A 20632-nucleotide genomic window follows, 5' to 3' on the forward strand; every position below is an offset into this window, starting at 1 on the left:
GTGGATGGAAAGTTTAGAACATAGGAAGCACTAGGTAAGTGTTGCTATTATTTAATTAACTGATGGATTAATTGGTAGGGCTTCCGGGGAAATTGCTTTGAGACAGAATCTAAGGTCAAGTCTGGGCCCAGTAGAAGATTCGAGCATAAGAGTTGCTGTGGTCACTCGTGGGAGGGGCTGGCATCCTCCGAGTCTCATGGTTTCATCTCTGGGTTGATGAAACTCAGTGGCAAGACCTATGGGGCTGAATCCATCTCTCAATAGATATGGAGGCCACATTTGCAGAGTATGAAGAGTGGTCAGAAGACCCAATACCAGAGTCGGTAATTCAGAACTATAACAAAGCACTACAGCAGTTGGAGAGATACAAACCCTATGAAGAAGCACTGGTAAGTGTTGGCCTCTTTATAGTGAACTTCTCGCTGCAAATTTTTCCCTAATCAATAGTTGCATCTTTAAAATTTATTTTGTTGTGAAATCTATAGAGTGTATAAATGTGTGCATACAGTTTACATACTAATAATAAAGTAAACATCCATGTACCCACCACCCAGGTTAAGAAATAGAACATTGCCAGTACCTTAGAAGTCTCCTATGTGCCCCTCTCCGATTGCCTCCTCTTCCCTCTCCCGAGAGGTAATCACTTTCCTGACTTTTGTGATAATCGTTCCCTTGCTTTTCTTTATAGTTTTACAACCTATGACCATATCCTTGATTAATATATTGTTTAATTTTGCTTGTCTTTGAGCTTTTATGTAATGGAATCATGCTGTGTATTTCACTGAACGTTTTTGTGGGTTGTACTTGTACTGATCAGTATAGTCTGTTTTCACGGCCATGAAGTCGTATGTGTATGCCACACTTTACACATCCGTGTTCCTAGCCGGGTCGTTTTCCAGTTTGTTGCTAGGAGGAGCAGCATGTTTCTGGCCTTTCTTGCGCATGTCTCTCAGTGCACACAGGAATAGGCTTTCTCCAGAGGGCATCCCCAGGAGGACTTGCTGGATCAAAGGATTGTGCCGAACTGTTTTCTGTGTTCTCAGTTGGTACTCCTGCCCAGGAGTTCTCACTGAACCGAGGGTTTTCCTTGGTCTTCCCAGCCTTTGATACTGACCTAAATATGAGCCACTGAGATGGGTCTGAAGTTGTAGTTTTAATCTGCATTTCCCTGATTGCTAACAAAAGTTGAGCATTTGTTCCACATCTGTTGGCCATTCGGATGTCTTTTTTTATGAGGCGCCTGGTGAAGTCTGACTCATTTTTCTTTCATCTGTATTTTTTTCTAATTAATTCTTAGGAATCCTGGATCGTATTCCTTCTTTTGGTTGTATGTATTATAGAAGCTTCCCCCAGGTTTGTGGTTTGTCTTTTTAGTTTTTTAATGGCGTCTTTTGTTGAGCAGTTCTCAGTTGTACTCTAATTGGGTTTATCATTCTTTCTCTTAGGGTTTCTGCTTTTACGCTTAAGAAATCTCTTCAGGTTCCAAACTCATGAATATTCTTAGCTCTCTTTTCTTCCAGAAGTTCATAGCTGTGTATTTCATGTTTAGATCTTTATATGGAATTGATTTTTGTATATGGCGTGAGGCGAGGGCCAGTTTTGTTTTTCCATACAACCAGTTGTTCCGGCACTGATTTTGATAGTTCCATCCTCCCCGCATTGATGTGCTAGCCCACATCTGTCATAGATCAGCTGTCCATCTATTTCTGGGCTTTCTCTTCTGCCCCACTGGCTTAAATTACACTGTCCTAATAATGACAGTTTTGTAAGGTTTTTGTTTGTTTGTTTGTTTTTTAAATTCTTTTGAGAGAGAGAACACAAGGAGAGGTGAGAGGCAGAGGGGGAAAGCAGGCTGTCTGCTGAGCAGGGAACCCAATGTGGGGCTTGATCCCAGGACTCTAGGATCAGGACCTGAGCTGAAGGCAGACGCTTAACCATCTGAGCCACCCAGGTGCCCCAGTTTCCTAAGTTTTGCTTGTAGGTAACATGAATCCCATCCACGTTGTTCCTCTTCAAGAGTGTCTTCTCTTTCTTTCTTTAGTTCTTAATAACTTGGGTTTAGAATCAGCTTTTCAGATTTTATTTAAAAAACCTGTTGAATTTTGTATTGGAATTGCACTGATCAATTGGGAGAAGACTACATTTAGAAATATTGAATCTTCTAATCTATGAATGTGGTATAGGCCTTTGCTACTTAGGCCTTATCTTTCTCTAAAGTTTTATAAATTTATAATTTCATCTGGTCCCTTGAACACATTTTTTTAGACCTATTTCTAAGATATTTTTGATCGTATTGAAAATGCCACCTTTTTAAAAAGATTTGCTTTTCTAATTGTTCTTGCTATATAAATTATAATTTGGTTTTTATACTAATTTTTTTGTCTGTTGAACTTTCTAAATTTTTATTAATGATCAGTAGATTTTTTTTGATTTTGGATTTTCCGTGTTGACCATAATATTTGGTTTTTGACCGTAATACTGTTTGTAATAAGTGGTGTTTTTCTACCTGTCTTGGTCTTAGAATACTTTCAGCTACATTTACCATGCCTCAGACTTATCCTTGTGTTTTCTTGTCCTGTTTGGCAAGTCATCCTTGTTAGCAGTTAATCTTGAATTATACAGCCCCAGCTTCCTTACATTCACTACATGCCTTTCCCACTTCCTTTGCTCTTCTTCCCTTGTATCCCGGAGCTTTCATCTGGAATCATTTTTATTTTGCTCCAGGTACACCCTTTAAAGTCACCTGCCCTGGATATTTGCTGCTAACAGATTTTCTCAGTTTTAATTTGAAAAGGTCTTCACTTTGCTCTTCTTAAAAGTTCATTTCTCAGGATGTAGAATTCTAGATCGACAGTTACGTGTCCTGTCTTCCTGGCTCCTGTTGTTGCTGTTGAGACGTCGGCTTCTGTGATGGCAGTCCTTGTTTTTTCTCTGGCCCATTTTAAAGTCTCACAGGTTTTGTTTGATGTCCCACAGTTTCAGTACAGTAGGTCCAGGGTGGATATCTTTGTATTTATCTTGTTCGTGGTTGGTTGGGCTTGTTGGCTCTGTTTTTGGTTTCTTGTGGCATAGTAAGAACAGTGACTTTGAGAGCCAGGCCACCTCAAGTTCGAATGTTAGCTCTGCCAGTTGCTAGCTCTCTGACTTTGAGCTTGTCCTTACCCTCCGTGTGTTTCAGTCCCCTCGAATGTATTATGGGATGATAATGATCCCCACTGTGAAGATCAAATCCTTAATATATCTTACACCAGCAAAAGCTTAACCTTCATCTAGATATTTCTTGTGTCTTTGCCAGTTTGCTGATGATTTTCAAGATGTTTTTTATACCGAATCCAGCAGTTTTAGTAGTTTTCAGTGGCAGTCTCTCTGGGTAACCCGTTTGTCATTAAAACTAGAAACTGAGATGAGACATCCTCTTTCTCTACTCAGAGCATGTGTGCTCTCCTGCTGGCCAGCCTGTAAATGACTGGTAGGTAGTTGTATTTCTTAAAGCCTCTTTAATGAAATCTTCAGCTAGTTCATTTTGTTACGACCATTAGAAGAGTATAGCTGAAGAGGAAGGTTGTATAGGGATTTTGTCTGAAAAGAAGTTCGATTTTAGTTCTTTGGCTCAGTAAATATTCAGCCTAGCCTCTTTCATGTTCTGCATGTGCCTGCACGCTGGCAGGAGCTGATACTGGAATGAGAAGCCTTGGAATGAAGGCAGCAAATCGCTCCAGTGTGGATGTGTTCACTCCACTCAGTAGGCTGAGAAAGTGACTTCTGTTTCGGAGGGATGGCTGTCCATGGTCACTGGCAAAGGTGTTTCTCTTTCATTTAGTTGCTGATGGATGCTCCCATCAGAAGCCCCCTGTGGCCTGAGGGTGGGTTTGGAAAAGGGTTCGTGGAACCTTTCTAACTGTTGCCATGAAGAGGCGCTGTGGACTCTTAGTCTGCCCGTCGTGTTGTAGACCCGGCATGCCAGAGGTTCTGCGAGTGGGAATGGGGGATTTTTACTGACATAGCCAGTCTTGCCAGAATTTACTCTGAAGATATGTTGTTCTTCCTAACAGTGTCAGGTAGCTCATTTCAATCTCATTATGCTTCCCTTTTGCCTTAGTTGCAAGCAGAGGCACCCAGGCTGGCTGAATATCAAGCGTACATTGACTTTGAGATGAAAATTGGTGACCCTGCTCGCGTGCAGTTGATTTTCGAGCGTGCCCTCGTCGAGAACTGCCTTGTCCCAGACCTGTGGATCCGCTACAGTCAGTTCCTCGTAAGACCACTCGACTTCTGGTTTCTTTCCTTCTTACCGACTGAGAGCCTGTTCGAAGAAAACCAGCAGGAGTGTCGGGAGTTAGTTCTGTGCCACCCCTCTCTGCTTCCTCATTTTCCCCTCATCCTCCTTTCCCCTCTGCCACTCACTCAGGGAGTTCTTCTGGTGTTCCAAGTCATTTCAGACTGACACTGTAAAAAAAATTTGCACAGTCTTCTTACTGAGGACTTTAAGACAGATTACTTTTTTCTTGTAACTTTTCATTATGGGAAAAAATGTAAGCATTAGAACATAGATTAATAAGGTGAAACCTCGTGGGCCCATCACCCAGCTCTAATAGTTAACTCATGGCACTAGTCTAATTTTGTCTGTGTCCTTAATCTTCTTCCTCTTCCATGGGATTTTGAAGCAGATCCCAGAAGTCACATTTCATTGGTAAATATTTCAATACATGTATATAAAAGATTTGAATCAGGATCCAGGCAGGGTCCATCCATTAGGATTGGCTGATGTCTCTCAAGGTTGTTTTCCTCTATTGGTTCCCTCTCTACCTCTCTTCTTCTACCCTAACTCCTCATAATTTCTTTGTTGAAGAAACCAGTCACGAGAGGCGTTTCTAAAGAAATTTGTCAGCTGGTTATGCTGGGGATGTGTCATGGATGGTAAAGTCTGTAACGGTAGCACTTTCTCTCCTAACTCTGGACTTTTTAATCGTAGGATCGGCAGCTGAAAGTAAAGGATTTGGTTTTATCTGTACATAACCGTGCTGTTAGAAACTGCCCATGGACAGTTGCCCTATGGAGTCGTTACCTCTTGGCCATGGAAAGACATGGAGTTGACCATCAAGTGATTTCTGGTGCGAATGTTTTTGTGGGAAGACTCTAAAGCTTTCTGTCCCAGGCCAGAAACCTAGTGCTGTGACAGTCATTAAATCAGCCTTCCCCTGGGTGTTAGCTTTGGGACATAGGGTGTTAGTGACAGAAAAGACCCTAAGTGGGAGGTAAACTGATCATAAGCTTTTAACATGCTAACATTTCATTGTGATTTTCTGGGAATTTGGCATCTTTTTTCCAAACCTACTGACCCAGAATTCTTTTAGTGCGGGGCATCTGTGGAACATGCCCTTTCTAGAACAAAGTTCATGTAAATCCTGGAGGCTTTTTTTTTTTAAAAAAAAAAAAAGCATTTCTCTCTAGCTCATTTCGCTTTGTTTCCCCCTGTCATTATTATGAAGTCATATAGTATTGGATAGTAGAGGTTTTTATAACAATCTCAGTAATTCGTATTAACTTCTTTTTGAACTGGTAACAAATCCTGGCTTATTCTTCAATTCCAGTGACATTTGAGAAAGCTTTGAGCGCTGGCTTCATTCAGGCCACTGATTATGTGGAGATTTGGCAGGCGTACCTTGATTACCTGAGGAGAAGGGTTGATTTCAAACAAGGTATTTAAATTCAAGTGTCAGATTCAGTTCCGAATTCTTTCCTAACATGTCTTTCAGTGAGTTATCCCAGTTGCCCAGATACATCACGATGAGGCAGATGGTGTAGACCAGCCATTGACAACTGTTTCCCCCGGAATTTTCACTTTTAAATCCTTAAGTCCTCTTGTGAATTGTAAGGGAAGATATTTAGGGTCCTTATGTTCTATACTGAGCCCTGCCAGCACTGTCCATAATGTGCTATTTGTTCCAGTGTCTTTCTCCCCAACCACATGATGAGGGCAGGACTGGCAATTTTATTTCTGTGTCTCCAGCCTGATGCCAGGTGCACAGCAGGCTCCCAGGAGTTTCACTGTAGAATTAAAAAAAAAAAAAAAAAAAAAAAAAGACATGGTATGCAGTTTCTTGAAGCCAAACCTCTCTTGCAACTCCTGACAGATTCCAGTAAAGAGCTGGAAGAGCTGAGGTCTGCGTTCACTCGCGCCTTGGAGTATCTGAAGCAGGAGGTGGAGGAGCGTAAGTGTGGCTTCACCCGCTCCTCCCTGCGGTTGTCTTTCCCCTACTTGGTGGGCATGCCTTCTCCGGCAGAGGCTCTTGGTCTTTAGATTCTTCTCTAATTTTGGCTGCTTCTCTTCTTAAAGGTTTTAATGAGAGCGGAGATCCAAGCTGCATGATCATGCAGAACTGGGCTAGGATCGAGGTAAGTGTTTTTGACAGATGTGCCAGTGACATGCACCTTTGAGGGACATGTTTGTAACGATGTGGCTGCCGTTGCATCAGAATCCCCAGTGATAGTCTGGGGTCTGTAGAGATTTGTGCTCTGTATCTAGCTTGGTGCACGTTCATCTGTATCTTAGAGAAAACAATAGCACTCGGGTAAGAAGTACGCAGCAAACCTCGGAATGCCAGCAATTGACTCATGGACTTCTGCCCCCCTCCCCTTGGTGTCTGGTTCGTGAGAGGATCTCGGGTGTGTACCGTCTGCCAGGCATTTTACTGTGTGCTGGCGAGATGAGGGGAATCCTGCTCCGTGCTCCCAAGTCTTTGATCCCCTATGGGAGATAGAAATTTGACAGATAATTAAGGGATATAACGAATTCAATGTTGTTGTTGGGCCAAGGACCCCAAGTGAGTAAGGTATGGAATCTGCCCTTGATCAAGTCACAGAGTTGCGAATTCTCATCCTGTTTTATTTTCTGAGGGAGTCAGGTCAAAGAACCAGTGTCTGTCAGGTTCAGAGGGGTTCAGTTGCCCAAGTCACTTAATAAATGGCAGAGCTGGGACCTCCTCCTAGATCGGTCTTTCTTTTCTCCACATTGCACTCAGATTAAATGCTTGTCGTTAAGCTTGATAAAAATAAAAAGTGACTAGTCAGTTCTGTTTTAAGTACCTGTGGGCTCCTGCTCGTTGCTCTCAAATAGACAGGCAAATAGGCAGACAGCTTAAGGCTTGTCTCCTCTGAAAGCCTGAAGTGGTTGAGCTGGGTATGCTGCTGTGGTCAGTGGCTGGGAAATATCCAGGGAGTCATGGAACACCGATCGTCAGTGAGGGGTTTTAAGGCACGTCTGTTTGAGGCATGCTTTGTAATGGGTGCCAGTGTGCTAAGGTTTGCATCTTTTCCTAAAGGAGCCTGTTAATGCATTTTAGGCTCGACTGTGCAATAATATGCAGAAGGCTCGGGAACTCTGGGACAGCATCATGACCAAAGGGAATGCCAAATATGCCAACATGTGGCTCGAGTATTACAACCTGGAAAGGTAATTGGCTTGGGGGCGGGGTTGGTGGTGCCTGTCAGGGGTAAGCTGTGTTAAGTCCTGGCTGACTCCTGCTGGCCTTGGCTTGCCCCTCACCACAGGGCCCTGGCCTCTGGCAGCCTGTCCTTTGTTCGCGGCTCTGTGTGTACTGGGAGAGGCTAGGGAACTCAACCTGAAATTTTGTGTCTGGGCTTGTCATACAGCCATATGTTTCTTTCTGTTATTTTGGTTTTTGGATAGAAATGTTTTATTTAAGTTTTGGGGGAACTATTTTTTGTATTTGCTTTGTGTGTAAAAGTGGAAAATATTAAAAAGCAAGGAGAAAAACCCCAAAGTTAATCTACAGTGGCAGACCCAGAGACATAACCCATTAGCTAATGCTTTGGGTATATTCTTTGAGATTTTTCTATGCTTAACTTTTTTTTTCCTAAAGAAAATACAGTGACAGTGTACGTGTTAGAAATCTCTAAAACTACTTTAAATAAATGTAACCAGTAATATTTATATCATGGGGAAGATGTAAAGAATATGACCAGCCTTTCTGTTCATTGTATCTTGAATGTTGCATCTCAATAAATACATTTTCAGGGGTGCCTGGGTGGCTCAGTAGGTGAAGCCTCTGCCTTCAGCTCAGATCATGATGTCGGGGTCCTGGGATCGAGCCCCACATCAGGCTCTCTGCTCAGTGGGGAGCCTGCTTCTCCCTCTCTCTTTATCTGCCTCTCTGCCTACTTGTGATCTCTCTCTATTTATAAAATAAATAAATAAAATCTTTTAAAAAATATATATATATATTTATTTTCATATTTTTTTTCATTTTTGAGTGTTTTGGTTTTTTTCCCCAATTTAAAAAATAACACATGCTCAAATTTAAATGAAACATTTGCCAAACTATGTGGTGGAAAGTTTATTACCATCTCACCCCTAGAGATGACCACTATTAAAGCTTTTTGAGGGGGTGCCTGGGAGGCTCAGTTGGTTAAGCATCTGCCTTTGACTCAGGTCATGATCCCAGGGTCCTGGGCTCCCTGCTCTGTTCCTCTCCCTCTGCCTGCTGCTCCCCCTGCTTATGCTCTTTCTCTCTGTCAAATAAATAAATAAAGTCTTTAAAAAACAAAAAGCTTCTTGAATATTCCTCTGGGTCAGCAATTCTCAAATTTTTTGGTCTCAGGACCCCTTAAACTCTTAAAATTTGAGAATCCTGAGAAGCTTTTTTTCATACGAATCATATATGTTTAATATTACCATATTAGAAATGCTGACAAATATTATTAAATATCAATATCAGCATATTAGAAAACTGAGAAATGAAAAGTTATTTGTCGAAAAAATAAATTGATTACATTTAACATAAAGAATATATTTTTTATGAAAAATGTTTTCCAAACCCGAAAATAATTTAGGGAGAAAAGTGGCATGGTTTTGTTATCTTTGCAAGTGTCCTTAGTCTGGCTTGGAAGATAGCTGGATTCTGATGTCTGTTTCTGCATTCACTGTTGTGAATTCTCATTGAAAAATAAGAGGAAAATTTGGCTTCATACGTACGTGTAGGAGGTTAGAAGAAAGGGGTATTTCACCTTCCCAGATAATTGTGGATATTCTTTCATACTAGAGCAAAATTAGCAAGTGGTTGTTTCTTAAATAGTTGCAGTGTGGAATCTGAAACCATTTAACATTGAATTTCTTTGTACTTTCAATAGACCTTTTACCTACACACAATTCTGTGACAGCCATTGTTCCATTTGGAGAATACTCATTCACTAAGTCATGTAGCTCTTCCCAGTATGGACACATTTCATCATGCATTATTTAACAAATTACATTTGTTCATATCCTCAGTGATCTTAGAAAATTTTTTTTTTTTTTTTTAAGATTTATTTATGAGAGAATGTGCATATGCAAGCGTGAGGTGCAAAGGGAGAGTAAGAAAGAGAATCTCAGGCTGACTCCCCATGGAGCATGGAGCCTGACTGAGGAGGGGGTGGGGGGCTCGATCCCACGACTCCCAAGACCCTGATCTGAGCTGAAACCAAGAGTCAGACGCTCAACCCACTGAGCCACCCAGGTAGGTGCCCTAATAGAAAAGTCTTTTAAAGTAGGAAGCTGTCAAACTGAAAGTGGCAGATACAGATTTTCCAAAATAATGATTTTCACTTAAAAGCTGCCATTTTATCATGGCAACAAATATGGCCAGGGGTTTTCCTTGAAGTGACAGACTTCTTCATTAATTTTCAAAAATGTCTGCCAAATACTCAGGTCTACGTACCACTATTTTTGTCGCTGAGCTGTTTTCTCAAGTAAAAATGGTGTTCCATGAAAAAACCAACCAGTACAGTTTACACCCCAAACAGAAAGATAGGCTTTTCTTTGTCTTGACCGTTGTACTTTGGTGTGCAGAGAAAGTGCTTTAAATGTTCACATAAAGCACATCTACTTCTGTCGCACAAAATGTGAGAAATATGTGCTCCGCCTCGATTTGTGACAGGGGCCACCGTAGCTTTTGCACCATCAGTGCAGATGTCAACACAGTGAAAAAGTCAGTGTTCAATAATCAAGTAGTTTTGACTTTGCAGATTGCCTGAAAGGGTCTTAAGAGACCTTTAGTGGTACATGGATCCTACTTTGAAAACTGCTGGTGTAATTTTTTTCCCCAGTATTCTAATATATATTTATAATAAATATAAAATATACATACATTTATATAAATATAAAAATACACATAAAAGTGTATTTTTAAGTTTTTTAAAATAGAAATGGGAACGTAGTGTTTTCGTAACTGTTGAAAGAAAACATAGTTTTTAGTTACTGTGATGAGCAGTGTATCTTTCCATGTGTGAATCACATTGTGTAACTCTGGGCATGAAATCTGACTGTCCTCTGGATTGGTGATTCTCCCCTTGGATAGGATGGCCTTCTAGAATTTCTCCCAAGTTATCAAGTTAGTGTTGCATTCTTGGATTCCCCCACCTGTGTTGCAGGTGCCAGTGCTATAAAGGCTGGACTCCTGGTCTCAGACTACTGTCCCAGGTGCATTTTCTAGCAGCATCTCCTTGCTAATGGAAAGAATAACTTAGAAGAAAGCCTTAGTTTTGACTGGAGGAAAGAGGAGAAAACATTTTAAGTGGCGTAGTACAAAGAGCTGTGGATAATTTGGGAAGCCAGAGTTGCTGCAGAGCTTCTGGATCTTGTGACACTACCTGTGAGAAGATGGCGCCTCCCTTTGCGTGCCTTCTGCTTTGTGTCCTGGTGGCAGCAATGGTTTGTTTTCTGTCCTAGGGCACACGGTGACACCCAGCACTGTCGGAAGGCCCTGCACCGGGCAGTCCAGTGCACCAGTGACTACCCAGAGCACGTCTGTGAAGTGTTGCTCACCATGGAGAGGACAGAAGGTGGGGACCCTCAGCTCTCTGATGCTGGCTTGGCGTCTGTCCCATGCGTCCTCTTGTCTTAAGTCTATAGTCTGTGAGGACAGACTGCATATGGTATAGCCACTCAAGTGGTGCTTGGTGATTAGACTGTCATGGGAGCCCACGTCCCCTTGCCCTCTCCTCAGAGTCTCCGAATGCAGGAGGGCTCTCTGTGATGTTCCTGTGCAGGGTTCTCTTGGTTCTTTGTGGTGGATGCTGTTCTGTCTACTCGCTAGGTACCAGTAGCACCCTTCCCTTGCTCCCAGTCATGACAGAAATGTCTCCAGACTTGTTGCCTGGGGATCCAGATTGCTGTAGCTGAGAATCTGCTGTAGCACAGTGTCATGGACACCAAAGGCATGCTGAGAGGCAGAGGGCTAAATATGGGCTTTGGTCATGTTGTGTCCTTTATAAAGTTTAGAACCTCGGTATTAAGTTCTCAATAGGGAAATAGTGAATTTATCCATAGGCATTGATCTAGATTTGGGGTTTGAACTCCTCAGAACTGGAAGTAAAACAATCAAGTAACAATAGCAAATTAAAAAACACCCCAGGGGTACCTGGGTTGTTCGGTGGGTTAAAGCCTCTGCCTTCGGCTCAGATCATGATCCCAGGCTCCTGGGATCGAGCCCCACATCAGGCTCTCTGCTCAGCAGGGAGCCTGCCTCTCTGCCTACTTGTGATCTCTGTTTGTCAAATAAATAAAATCTTTAAAAAAAAAAACAAACCCAACATTTATCATTTGAGCAGCTTTTAAAACTCTTCAGTCTTCTTATACATGTCATGCTTGTACATTTTATATGAGAATGTCTTCATAATCTTAGCTAATGAGAATAACATCATATTCTGGTTTTCAGGTCATTTAAAAAAAAGGGATTTTTTTTTCCCTAAGATTAGAGGGAGAACATGAGCACACGGGGAACACGCTTGAGTGGAGAGTGTGGGGAGGGGCAGAGGGAGATACACAGGGCTCAATCCCAGAACCCTGAGATCATGACCTGAGGTGAAATTAAGAGTTGGCTTCTCCACTGACTGAGCCACCCAGGTGCCCCAGGAGAAGGGATGTTTTAAATACACCTAGAGAGGGGTGCTAGGGTGGCTTAGTTGGTTAGAAGTCTGCCGTCTGCCTTCAGCTCAGGGCACGATCCTGGAGTCCTGGGATCAAGCCCCACATTCCCCCTGCTCAGCAGGGAGTCTACTTTTCCCACTCACTCTGCCCCTTTCCCTCCCTCCGCTCATGCTTTGTCTCTTCTTTCTCTCTCAGATAAATAAAATGTTTTTTGAAAACACACACACACACACACACACACACACACACATCTGGAAGAGCTGTTCAAATTCTAAAAAGTTCAAGCCCACAGTAGGGAAATCTGGAAGTGGGGAGCGAGCTCTACAGTTCTTATTCCTCATGGGGGAGCTCTCTTGTGGTGGTGGGGAATTAATAAAATTTTCTATTCTATCCTTTAAAATTCTAAAACATGATGGTTTGCTTCTGTTTCTGTCAAGGTACCCTAGAAGATTGGGATATAGCTGTTCAGAAAACCGAAACTCGACTAGCTCGTGTTAATGAGCAGAGAATTAAGGTAACGATGCTATTCAGGTTTTGAAGCTCTGCTACCTACTTTGTGTGTGGTATGAATGTTTGTCAGAACCTCTGAGGTCTTCCTAAGAAGTATCTTTTCCTCAGGGAGTATTCGTGAAATACTTATATAGTTGGGGAGTTTGGGACCTAAAGTTCACTGGAATGTAGATGGAAAAGTTAAGAATGGAGCCTCACTCAGCCCTGTGAATGGAAGGTAAACACATCCAAATTAATCAGAGCCCCAGTTTTAAACTTTGTTTCCTTTCTTTTGGTGAGTAATTACTGGGGATGTTACAGAACATTCTGTAGATGTGAGATAGGGAATCCCAAGAAGCCTGAATAAGCCCTGGCAGGGAAAGTTGTGAACATGCTGTCCTCCTCTTCCTCTTCCTCATGACCTCTCCTTTCTCCGGGGTAGTGAATTTCCACTCCCTGCATCCCCTTTCCTCACTGCTCGTCATGGGCCCGTAGAGTTTCCGCAGTCACTGCGTCCTAGTGATGCGTCCAATGTTCCCATCTTCCCAGGCTGCAGAGAAGGAAGCAGCCTTCGCGCAGCAAGAGGAAGAAAAGGCCGAACAGCGGAAAAGGGCACGGGCCGAGAAGAAGGCATTGAAAAAGAAGAAAAAGACCAGAGGTGCAGACAAGCGCAAAGCAGAAGAAGATGATGAGAAGGAGTGGGGAGATGATGAAGAAGGTAGAGCTTTCTGGAAATGTTATTTGGGAACGTCTTTAACTTCCAGAGGAGTTACAGACACTGTACAGAAAACTTCTGTCTTGAACCAACTGAGAATGAGTTGCTCACACGGTGCCCCGTCTCCCTTCCTTTCTCTGCCTGTCATCCACGTGGGCGTCATCTTCCCCCTGCTCGGGTTCCCTGCCATCCTCCTGGCACTGCCCTGTAGCAGCTCCCGCCCATCCACCCAGGCTCCACTCCGTCCACAGTGCCATTGCCCCCTCCACCCGCCTCCTGTGTGGTGCCCCTTCACCCTGCTCAGGCTCCCACAGCCTGGCTGGCCCTGCCTTTCATCCACTCGGGTTCCAGCATCCCACACTGCAGCCTGCGCACACACCTGCCTTGCTCAGCACACCAGGTGGTTTTGACTTGGTGGAGTTTCCAGCTGGGGCTTCTCTTGCCTCTGCCATTTCAGGGGTGGGCAGGTGTGGGTCAGGAACATCCGGCAAGGGAAAGCATTATTTGTGGACATTCAAGGACTGCAGGTGTTTTCCTAGTACAGAGGTATCAGCCAGAGGGGCTGTTCTTGTGCACCTTGAAATGACCGTGGCTGGGTAGCTCGCTGGTCTTCAGGGCTGCAGGGGAAGGCAGATGTGGGTTTTTTTGGTTTGTTTTTTTTAAAATTTATTTATTTATTTGTTTGAGAGAGAGAGAGAGAGTAGGCAGGGATGCAGGCAGAGAGAGGGGGAAACAGGCTCCCTGCTGAGCAGAGAGCTCGATGTGGGGCTCGATCCCAGGACCCCGGGATCATGACCTGAGCTGAAGGCAGAGGCTTAACCCACTGAGCCACCCAGGCGCCCCATGGGCAAGGTAGATGTGACGTGTGACCGCAGTAGCATATGATCAGGGTCATGGGGGAGGACAGCCTGGATTACTGGTGGCGGCCAAAGGAGGCTCTGGTGGGTCAGCTCCCTGCAGGAAAGACTTCATGCACCTCAGCATCTGGAGCTGGGAGTGGGTGACTGTCAAGTGCAAAGGAAGGGAAGGGTAAGCCAGAACGCCACTGTCAGCAATGCATGAGGCACAGAACACCCTGGAATTTTCCCTGAGCAGCAAATGAGTTTGTTAGAGCCCTGGTGCATGCTGAGGGCTCTGTGCTGGGGTAGGTGGGGTGGTGTGCACTGGTTAGACTTCATTAGGAAAACAGTGGGGAATTGAGGGAAAGATCTGAAAGTGGGTCCAATGCAGCTGGCTTTCAGTACTGACCCTCTGCAGACCGTGGGGCAGATGGGTTGGTATAGAATGTTACTCCACTCTGCTGAAGGACATAAGACAACAGTGAATGTAGAGGAATTACAGGACTTTGCAGGGTGTGGCCTGTGGAGTGCATACGTCAGAGTTACCTAGGTGCCTGTTTAAATGCTGTCCCCAGGGGCTCCTGGGGGTTCAGTTGGTTAAGTGTCCAACTGTTGGTTTCAGCCCAGGTCATGATCTCAGGGTTGCAGGATTGAGCCCCATGTTGGGGTCCTTGCTTAGTGCGGAGTCTGCTTGAGGTGCTTTCCCTCTCCCTCTGCCTCTCCCCCGCTCTCAAATGCCTGCACATGCTTTCTCTGGCTCTCTCAAATAAATAATTAAAATCTTAAAACAACAACAACAAAAAAAAAACCCTTTAAGTCCCCAGGCTCCATCCCTCTCCTGCTACCCCAGGCTTTCTAGGAGAGCAGAACTAGAATTTGCCATCTGAACTTTGAGACCTGCTGACCTTTTATGCAATTGACCCTTGAACCTTGGGGCTTAGGGGTACTGACCCCCTACTCAGTCAAAAATCCATGTTTAGCCATGTTTACCTTTTGATTCTCCAGACACTTAACTGCTGATAGCCTACGTTGACTGGGAGCCTTAGCAGGATAATGTAAACAAACAGTTGACTAACATTTTATGTTTTTATGTGTTCTGTACCGTCTGCTTATAGTAAGGCTAGAGTCAAGGAAACGCTGTTGCAAAAATCACAAGGGAGAGAAAATACAGATTGTATTTATTCAAAACAGTCCGCATGTAAGTGCACCTGTGCAGTTCAAGCCCTGTTGTTCAGGAGTCCACTGTGCAATTAAGAGTGGATGGCTGGGACTTGTGTTACTACCTCCCTTGATTTAGTCCACTTACATCAGTGTACCTGGGGCCCAGAAAGTCAGAGGACGAGCTGAGTGGGTCAGGCAGGACTCATCAGAGGGTGTGGTCCGTGCTGGGCTCAGAGACCGGGGGTGGGGGGGCAGGCCTGCTCTCGCACTGTGGGGCGGGCGTGCATAGAGCCCCTCACCGAGGAGAATTAGCAGTTTATCCACATTGCTGCCTTTCTTCCTTCACCGTGTAGAGCAGCCTTCCAAACGCAGGAAGGTGGAGAACAGCACTCCTCCGGCCGGGGAAGCACAGGACCGAGAGGCAGAAACCGGCCTCTTTGGGACGAGTGTGCCTGTAGACGTCGACCCCCCCTCCAAGCAGAAGGAGAGGGCGGCCGCCCTGAAGAGGGACATGCCCAAGGTGCCCCATGACAGCAGCAAGGACAGCATCACCGTCTTCGTCAGCAACCTGCCCTACAGCCTGGGCGAGCCGGACGTGAAGCTCCGGCCGCTCTTTGAGGCCTGTGGGGAGGTGGCGGAGATCCGCCCAATCTTCAGCAACCGGGGCGATTTCCGAGGCTACTGCTATGTGGAGTTTAAAGAGGAGAAGTCCGCCCTGCAGGCGCTGCAATTGGACCGGAAGACTGTGGAAGGGAGGCCGATGTTTGTTTCCCCCTGTGTGGATAAGAGCAAAAATCCTGATTTCAAGGTGGGTCTGCAGAAAACACCTTCCATGTTGGGTTGCCGTGGATAGACTGAACGCTCTTTGCCTCCTGCAGCTAACATTTAGAATTTATGCGGGATGCCTATAGTCCGTTAAGAGCTAGACTTTAACCAGAGTCTCTTCTGAGCTGGGTAGGTGAGCCCTGACTCACAGCTTGGTCACTTCGAGCTCATGCTAGTTGACAAATGATGAGAAAATTAGAAATTGTAATGATGGCTACTTGCCACTGAATGTTGCAAAGTGGCAAGGGCCATGCAGAGTATTTACTATTTACCTTGTCGGATCGTCACCCCAACTCAGAATAGCGGCTTTCATTCCTGCCACGTGTCCGGGGAGGGAGTGGGGGCTTTGAGAGGTTAAGTTACCTGCCCAGGGTGACCCCATTAACAGTTCACAGCATCCAGAGTCAGCTCTGGTCTCCGATTGGGGCGAAGCCTGTGGCCACGTCTGGTACCGGCTACAGTATGGTGTACTGGGTTGGGCTGTGGGAGTTTGACTCTTTCCTTCCCTTCTTCCTGTAGGTGTTCAGGTATAGCACCGCCCTGGAGAAACACAAGCTGTTTGTCTCGGGCCTGCCTTTTTCCTGCACCAAAGAGGAACTAGAAGAAATCTGTAAGGCTCATGGCACTGTGAAGGACATCAGGCTGGTTACAAACCGGGCAGGGAAACCGAAGGTCAGTGTCTGCGCAGACAGTGTTAGCTTCCCGAGGCTTGGGCAAACCTAGTTGTCCATCTGTTCGGGTTACTAGGTTCTGAGTGGGTTCCTCTTTTGCTGAGAAACAGACAGGTTAACAATAGGGACACTTGGCTCTACTTGCATTTGGAGTCAGATTAGCTTGTTTCTAGCTAGTTATACTGAAAAGAGCAGGGCATTGGGGGAAAGAAAACTTCCCATGAGTAACAGGGGTCACAGTGCAGACCCCTGGCTGGGTGCGCCCTTCTGCCCAGACTTGCCTCTTCACCAGGCCTGCAGGCACCTCCTCCAGGCCAAGACCCCATCCTGTCTGCCCCTAGCTCCCCTCGGCGTCCTGTGAGATCGTCTCATGCCACATTCTGACTAGTTGTTTAGGCACGAGTTTGGGTTACCTGTCTTCCCCCCAGCCCCCAGAGGGCTGCTGGAGAGCTGAGGAGGATGAAGTAAGGAGTGGCCAAGGCCCAGACATGAGAACTCACCCTGTGTCCAGCCGCCTCATTCATTTGCTCTTGCTGGATTTATACTGGTCTGTCTCTCCCTCCCTCCCTCCCTATTGTTCCTTTTTAATTTTTTGTATATTTTCCCTTTTTTTTTTTTTTTTTTTTTTTTTCTGGGGCAAGCACAAGGTATGCTGACCTCACAAAGGTTATCTGAAGTTACAGTCAGTTGCAGAAACGGAGGAAGAGTAGGGCCAGTGCATAAACCTATAGACAAAGGATGGTGGTGGAGAAGGGAACCTGATGTCGGGGTGCCTGGCCAGTACTGGCTTCTGGACTGAGGCAGGAAGTTGGGTCCTGGCTCACCCGTACCTGATCTGATTCTGGATCTTGCCTCTTTCAGGGCCTGGCCTATGTGGAGTATGAAAATGAGTCCCAGGCATCACAGGCTGTACTGAAGATGGACGGCATGACTATCAAAGAGAATGTCATCAAAGTGGCCATCAGCAATCCCCCTCAGAGGAAGGTTCCAGAGAAGCCAGAGGCAAGGAAAGCTCCAGGTGGTGCCATGGTGCCGCGGCAGATTTACGGAGCGTAAGTGTGTGCATGTTCCCTGCATGCGCTCGGCCCTGGCCAGCACCACGGTGGATTCGTTTCCTGCCAGTACAGCGAGCTGGGGCGGGAAGCCAGGGCCTGCTGCTCTGCGGATGCTTACTGCCATTCCCCAGAGCGGGTCCACGCAGAGTGCAAGCCCGGAAGTGGAACCTTTCCTAGTGTTTGCCGGTTTACAGGTGTGGTTTATCTGAGGTCATTTGGTTTCTAGGCAGTGATTATTTTAGTCTCCTTTGGCGGCAGAATCCGTATGTGTGGATTCTGAACCTGACGGCTGTGTGCTTGCTGCGGTAATCTGCACTCTGGCTGTGACCACAGACCTGGCTTTTCACCTGGTTGGAAGGAGACAGCAAAATCGTGAGGTGGTTTGGTGAGGTCTGAAAGAGGATAGTGTTTTTATCTAGCCTACATGTGACTGTTGCACAGGGTTGGTCTTTCCCCAAATTGTGAAAAAGGCAGTTTATTAAACTGGGTTTTGCCTGTTAGTCAAAGTTACAGAGGACAGGAATCATCTTCCCTCTCTGGTTTTCACCCTTCACCTATTAACTTTATACTTTACGTGCTCTGAGAAATTTCTCTACTACTAATAAACTATAGAAGTGAGCCCAGAACGTATGGTCTTCACTTTGTAACTTTGGGTGATTGAAGACCATCCTCGCTTATTTTTGCAAATGAAGCAGGGACCACGAGTGGTTGCTTTGCGAGGATACATCCAGTGTTTGTTCTTCCAGGCGGGGGAAGGGGAGAACCCAGCTCTCCCTGCTGCCTCGTGCCCTGCAGCGCCCAAGTGTGACAGTTGCCCAGGCCGAGAACGGCCCTGCTCCACAGCCAGCGGTCACCACCTCAGCAGCCACTGAGGCACCCAAGATGTCCAATGCCGATTTTGCCAAGTTGCTTCTGAGAAAGTGAATGGGACTCTGGAGAAGGGAAATGCCTTACTGCACGCTGGCCAGGAAGAGCAGCCGGCACCCAGCTGTACTCTGGGTATGGAAGGGCCCGGGGCAGCACCCCTCCTGTGTATTTTCCTCGGGGTTAGACAGAAAGGGATGAGGGTGTCCAAGGAAAGAGGCTTGAAGTGCTCCCTCATATTGAGGGCAAGGGGAGGAAAGTGGTCACTCCATGGGTTGAGCCCAGTGTGTAGTTTCTTAAGCTATTTTTGTGTCTTACAGAGTGAGAAACAGAAGTGAAACTCAGACACACCATTTTGAGACCTACTTGTCCAAACATTTTTGGTCAGCTCTGGCCCCTTTTATAAGACACTTCTCTTAACAGTCTGCACAGCTCATGTGCCCGTCACTCTTTTAATTTTAAAAGACAAAATGGCAGATGCTAGTAATTCACCAGAATGGCCTATTTTAGTAAAGGGGTGGTGGGGATTGGGGAAGTCACATAAAAAACATTTGATGGATTTTTGTTGGGGGGGGGTTGTGCGTTTTTATATTATGTATTTGTAAATGACACATCAGCCCACTGTTTTATGTTTCCTAAAAGCAAAATACTTGTGAACTTTGTTTTATATGGGAGCTCTGTGTGCCACCTGCTCTGGACCATTTTCTTTGCCTAGTGATTAGTGAATCGTGTTCTTTGTCTAAATACTGAGTTCAGCCCTTTGGTTTTGTTTAAATACCACGTCAAGTGCAAACTTAAATTCTCCCCACTTAGCTTTGTTTATTAAACTGAAGTTCTCTTCAAAGCTTCTTGCTGAATGGTACTCAGATGTGCATTCAAACATGGGTCGATTTTGAAATGGGTGCACTGTGTTACCTAACAGATGTGGAAATAGAACTTTTGTGCATCAGATCCCATTGTCCCTTTGATTTAAATCATTTCAGTTGTTCTGGGTCTTCAGTTTTATAAACTTGATTTTCCTGCATTTTGGCCCTTCAGTTTTTCTTAGGGTTTTCTTTCTTTCTTTCTTTACTTTTTATCTTTCATCTCTTATCAAATATTTATTGCTTTAAAAGCCATGTTGCCAGTTCAGTAGGGAAACACAACTTTTTTATAAAGACATTCTGGGAGAAGAAATCAGGAAATGCTTTCATGCGTGCTAGAAATCAACCCACTTTATCTGTTTCTTAAGTTTTTGTACATCAGCCTTTACTACATTTTTAATGGGAAATTGGAAGTGTCATCCAAAAGTGTTGACAAAAGAGCAAAAGGAACTCTAGTGCCTGTCCTTGAGCTTCAGCGTCTGTCTAGCACAGGGTCCTTCATCTCCGCTGCACCCGCCCTCCCTGTTACATTGAAGGCTGTGTCAGACATCACAGTACCCCACCCCCTGCCCGCCAGCCCTCCCAACCAGGGACTACAGCGAGTGCCTCCAAGAGATAAGGCCCTACAGGCCATGGTTTTGTTATTACTCCTAGAAACATGAGCAGTAATGCCTTAAGGTCCTCAACTATCCAAATTCCTAGTTTCCTGTTTTTTAAGTGCATCCCCCCACCTACCCTGGGAAGTTAGGGTAGGTTGATAAACATCTGAAGTCTTTTAATCTGACAGGTCCCCTCCATCTTGTCTCTCCTTTTCACAAAACATTTTTTGTTAGGTGTTAGTTGTGAATTAAATTCATAGTGGCCAGAAGAACGCATGCTGTGTCCCTGGTCCCTCCTGTGTTCCTTGGAATGGGCACCAATCCCTCCCAACCCCCCACCCCCACCCCATGGAAGCTTGTTGGTGAGGTGAGTGGATGGGGGACATGCAGGGCCTGCAACCAAGGAGCCCTGAGTATCTCCTCCCTAGTCCAGGCTGACGTGGATTCACTCCTGCCGCTGCCTATTTCACTGTTCCGCTCTCTTGCTGTTGGCCCGTCTTCGGCCCTCACTTCATGCTCTCTTGTGTCAGCACAGGCTCATTACAGAATTGAACCCACTCAGACTTGGGCTCAGGGTGTGGATGGTCCACGAAACAGACTGTCAGGAACATGTGAGTGGGTTTAT

The 20632-nt window shown here is 45.3% G+C and overlaps 1 protein-coding gene across 3 annotated transcripts in view; it reads left to right on the top strand.

Annotated features, from left to right (window-relative positions):
- Positions 1–20632, top strand: part of SART3 (spliceosome associated factor 3, U4/U6 recycling protein) — a 38323-nt gene that overhangs the window by 17395 nt on the left and 296 nt on the right. For 2 of the 3 annotated variants that reach the window (XM_032309839.1, XM_032309840.1), the window contains exons 6-19: positions 265–389; positions 4100–4255; positions 4973–5111; positions 5592–5699; positions 6135–6212; positions 6338–6396; positions 7344–7453; positions 10727–10839; positions 12364–12440; positions 12965–13133; positions 15484–15938; positions 16475–16627; positions 17488–17678; positions 18428–19496. In XM_032309839.1, the coding sequence (XP_032165730.1) occupies positions 265–389; positions 4100–4255; positions 4973–5111; positions 5592–5699; positions 6135–6212; positions 6338–6396; positions 7344–7453; positions 10727–10839; positions 12364–12440; positions 12965–13133; positions 15484–15938; positions 16475–16627; positions 17488–17678; positions 18428–18605 (2111 nt within the window). In that variant the 3' untranslated portion in view covers positions 18606–19496. Of the gene's footprint in view, positions 1–264; positions 390–4099; positions 4256–4972; positions 5112–5591; positions 5700–6134; positions 6213–6337; positions 6397–7343; positions 7454–10726; positions 10840–12363; positions 12441–12964; positions 13134–15483; positions 15939–16474; positions 16628–17487; positions 17679–18427; positions 19497–20632 lie in introns of those variants that run through there. The other variant, XR_004277946.1, reaches the window with a different exon arrangement.

This window comes from Mustela erminea, chromosome 13 (genome assembly GCF_009829155.1).
Source record: "Mustela erminea isolate mMusErm1 chromosome 13, mMusErm1.Pri, whole genome shotgun sequence".
In the NCBI taxonomy this organism is placed as follows: domain Eukaryota; kingdom Metazoa; phylum Chordata; class Mammalia; order Carnivora; family Mustelidae; genus Mustela; species Mustela erminea.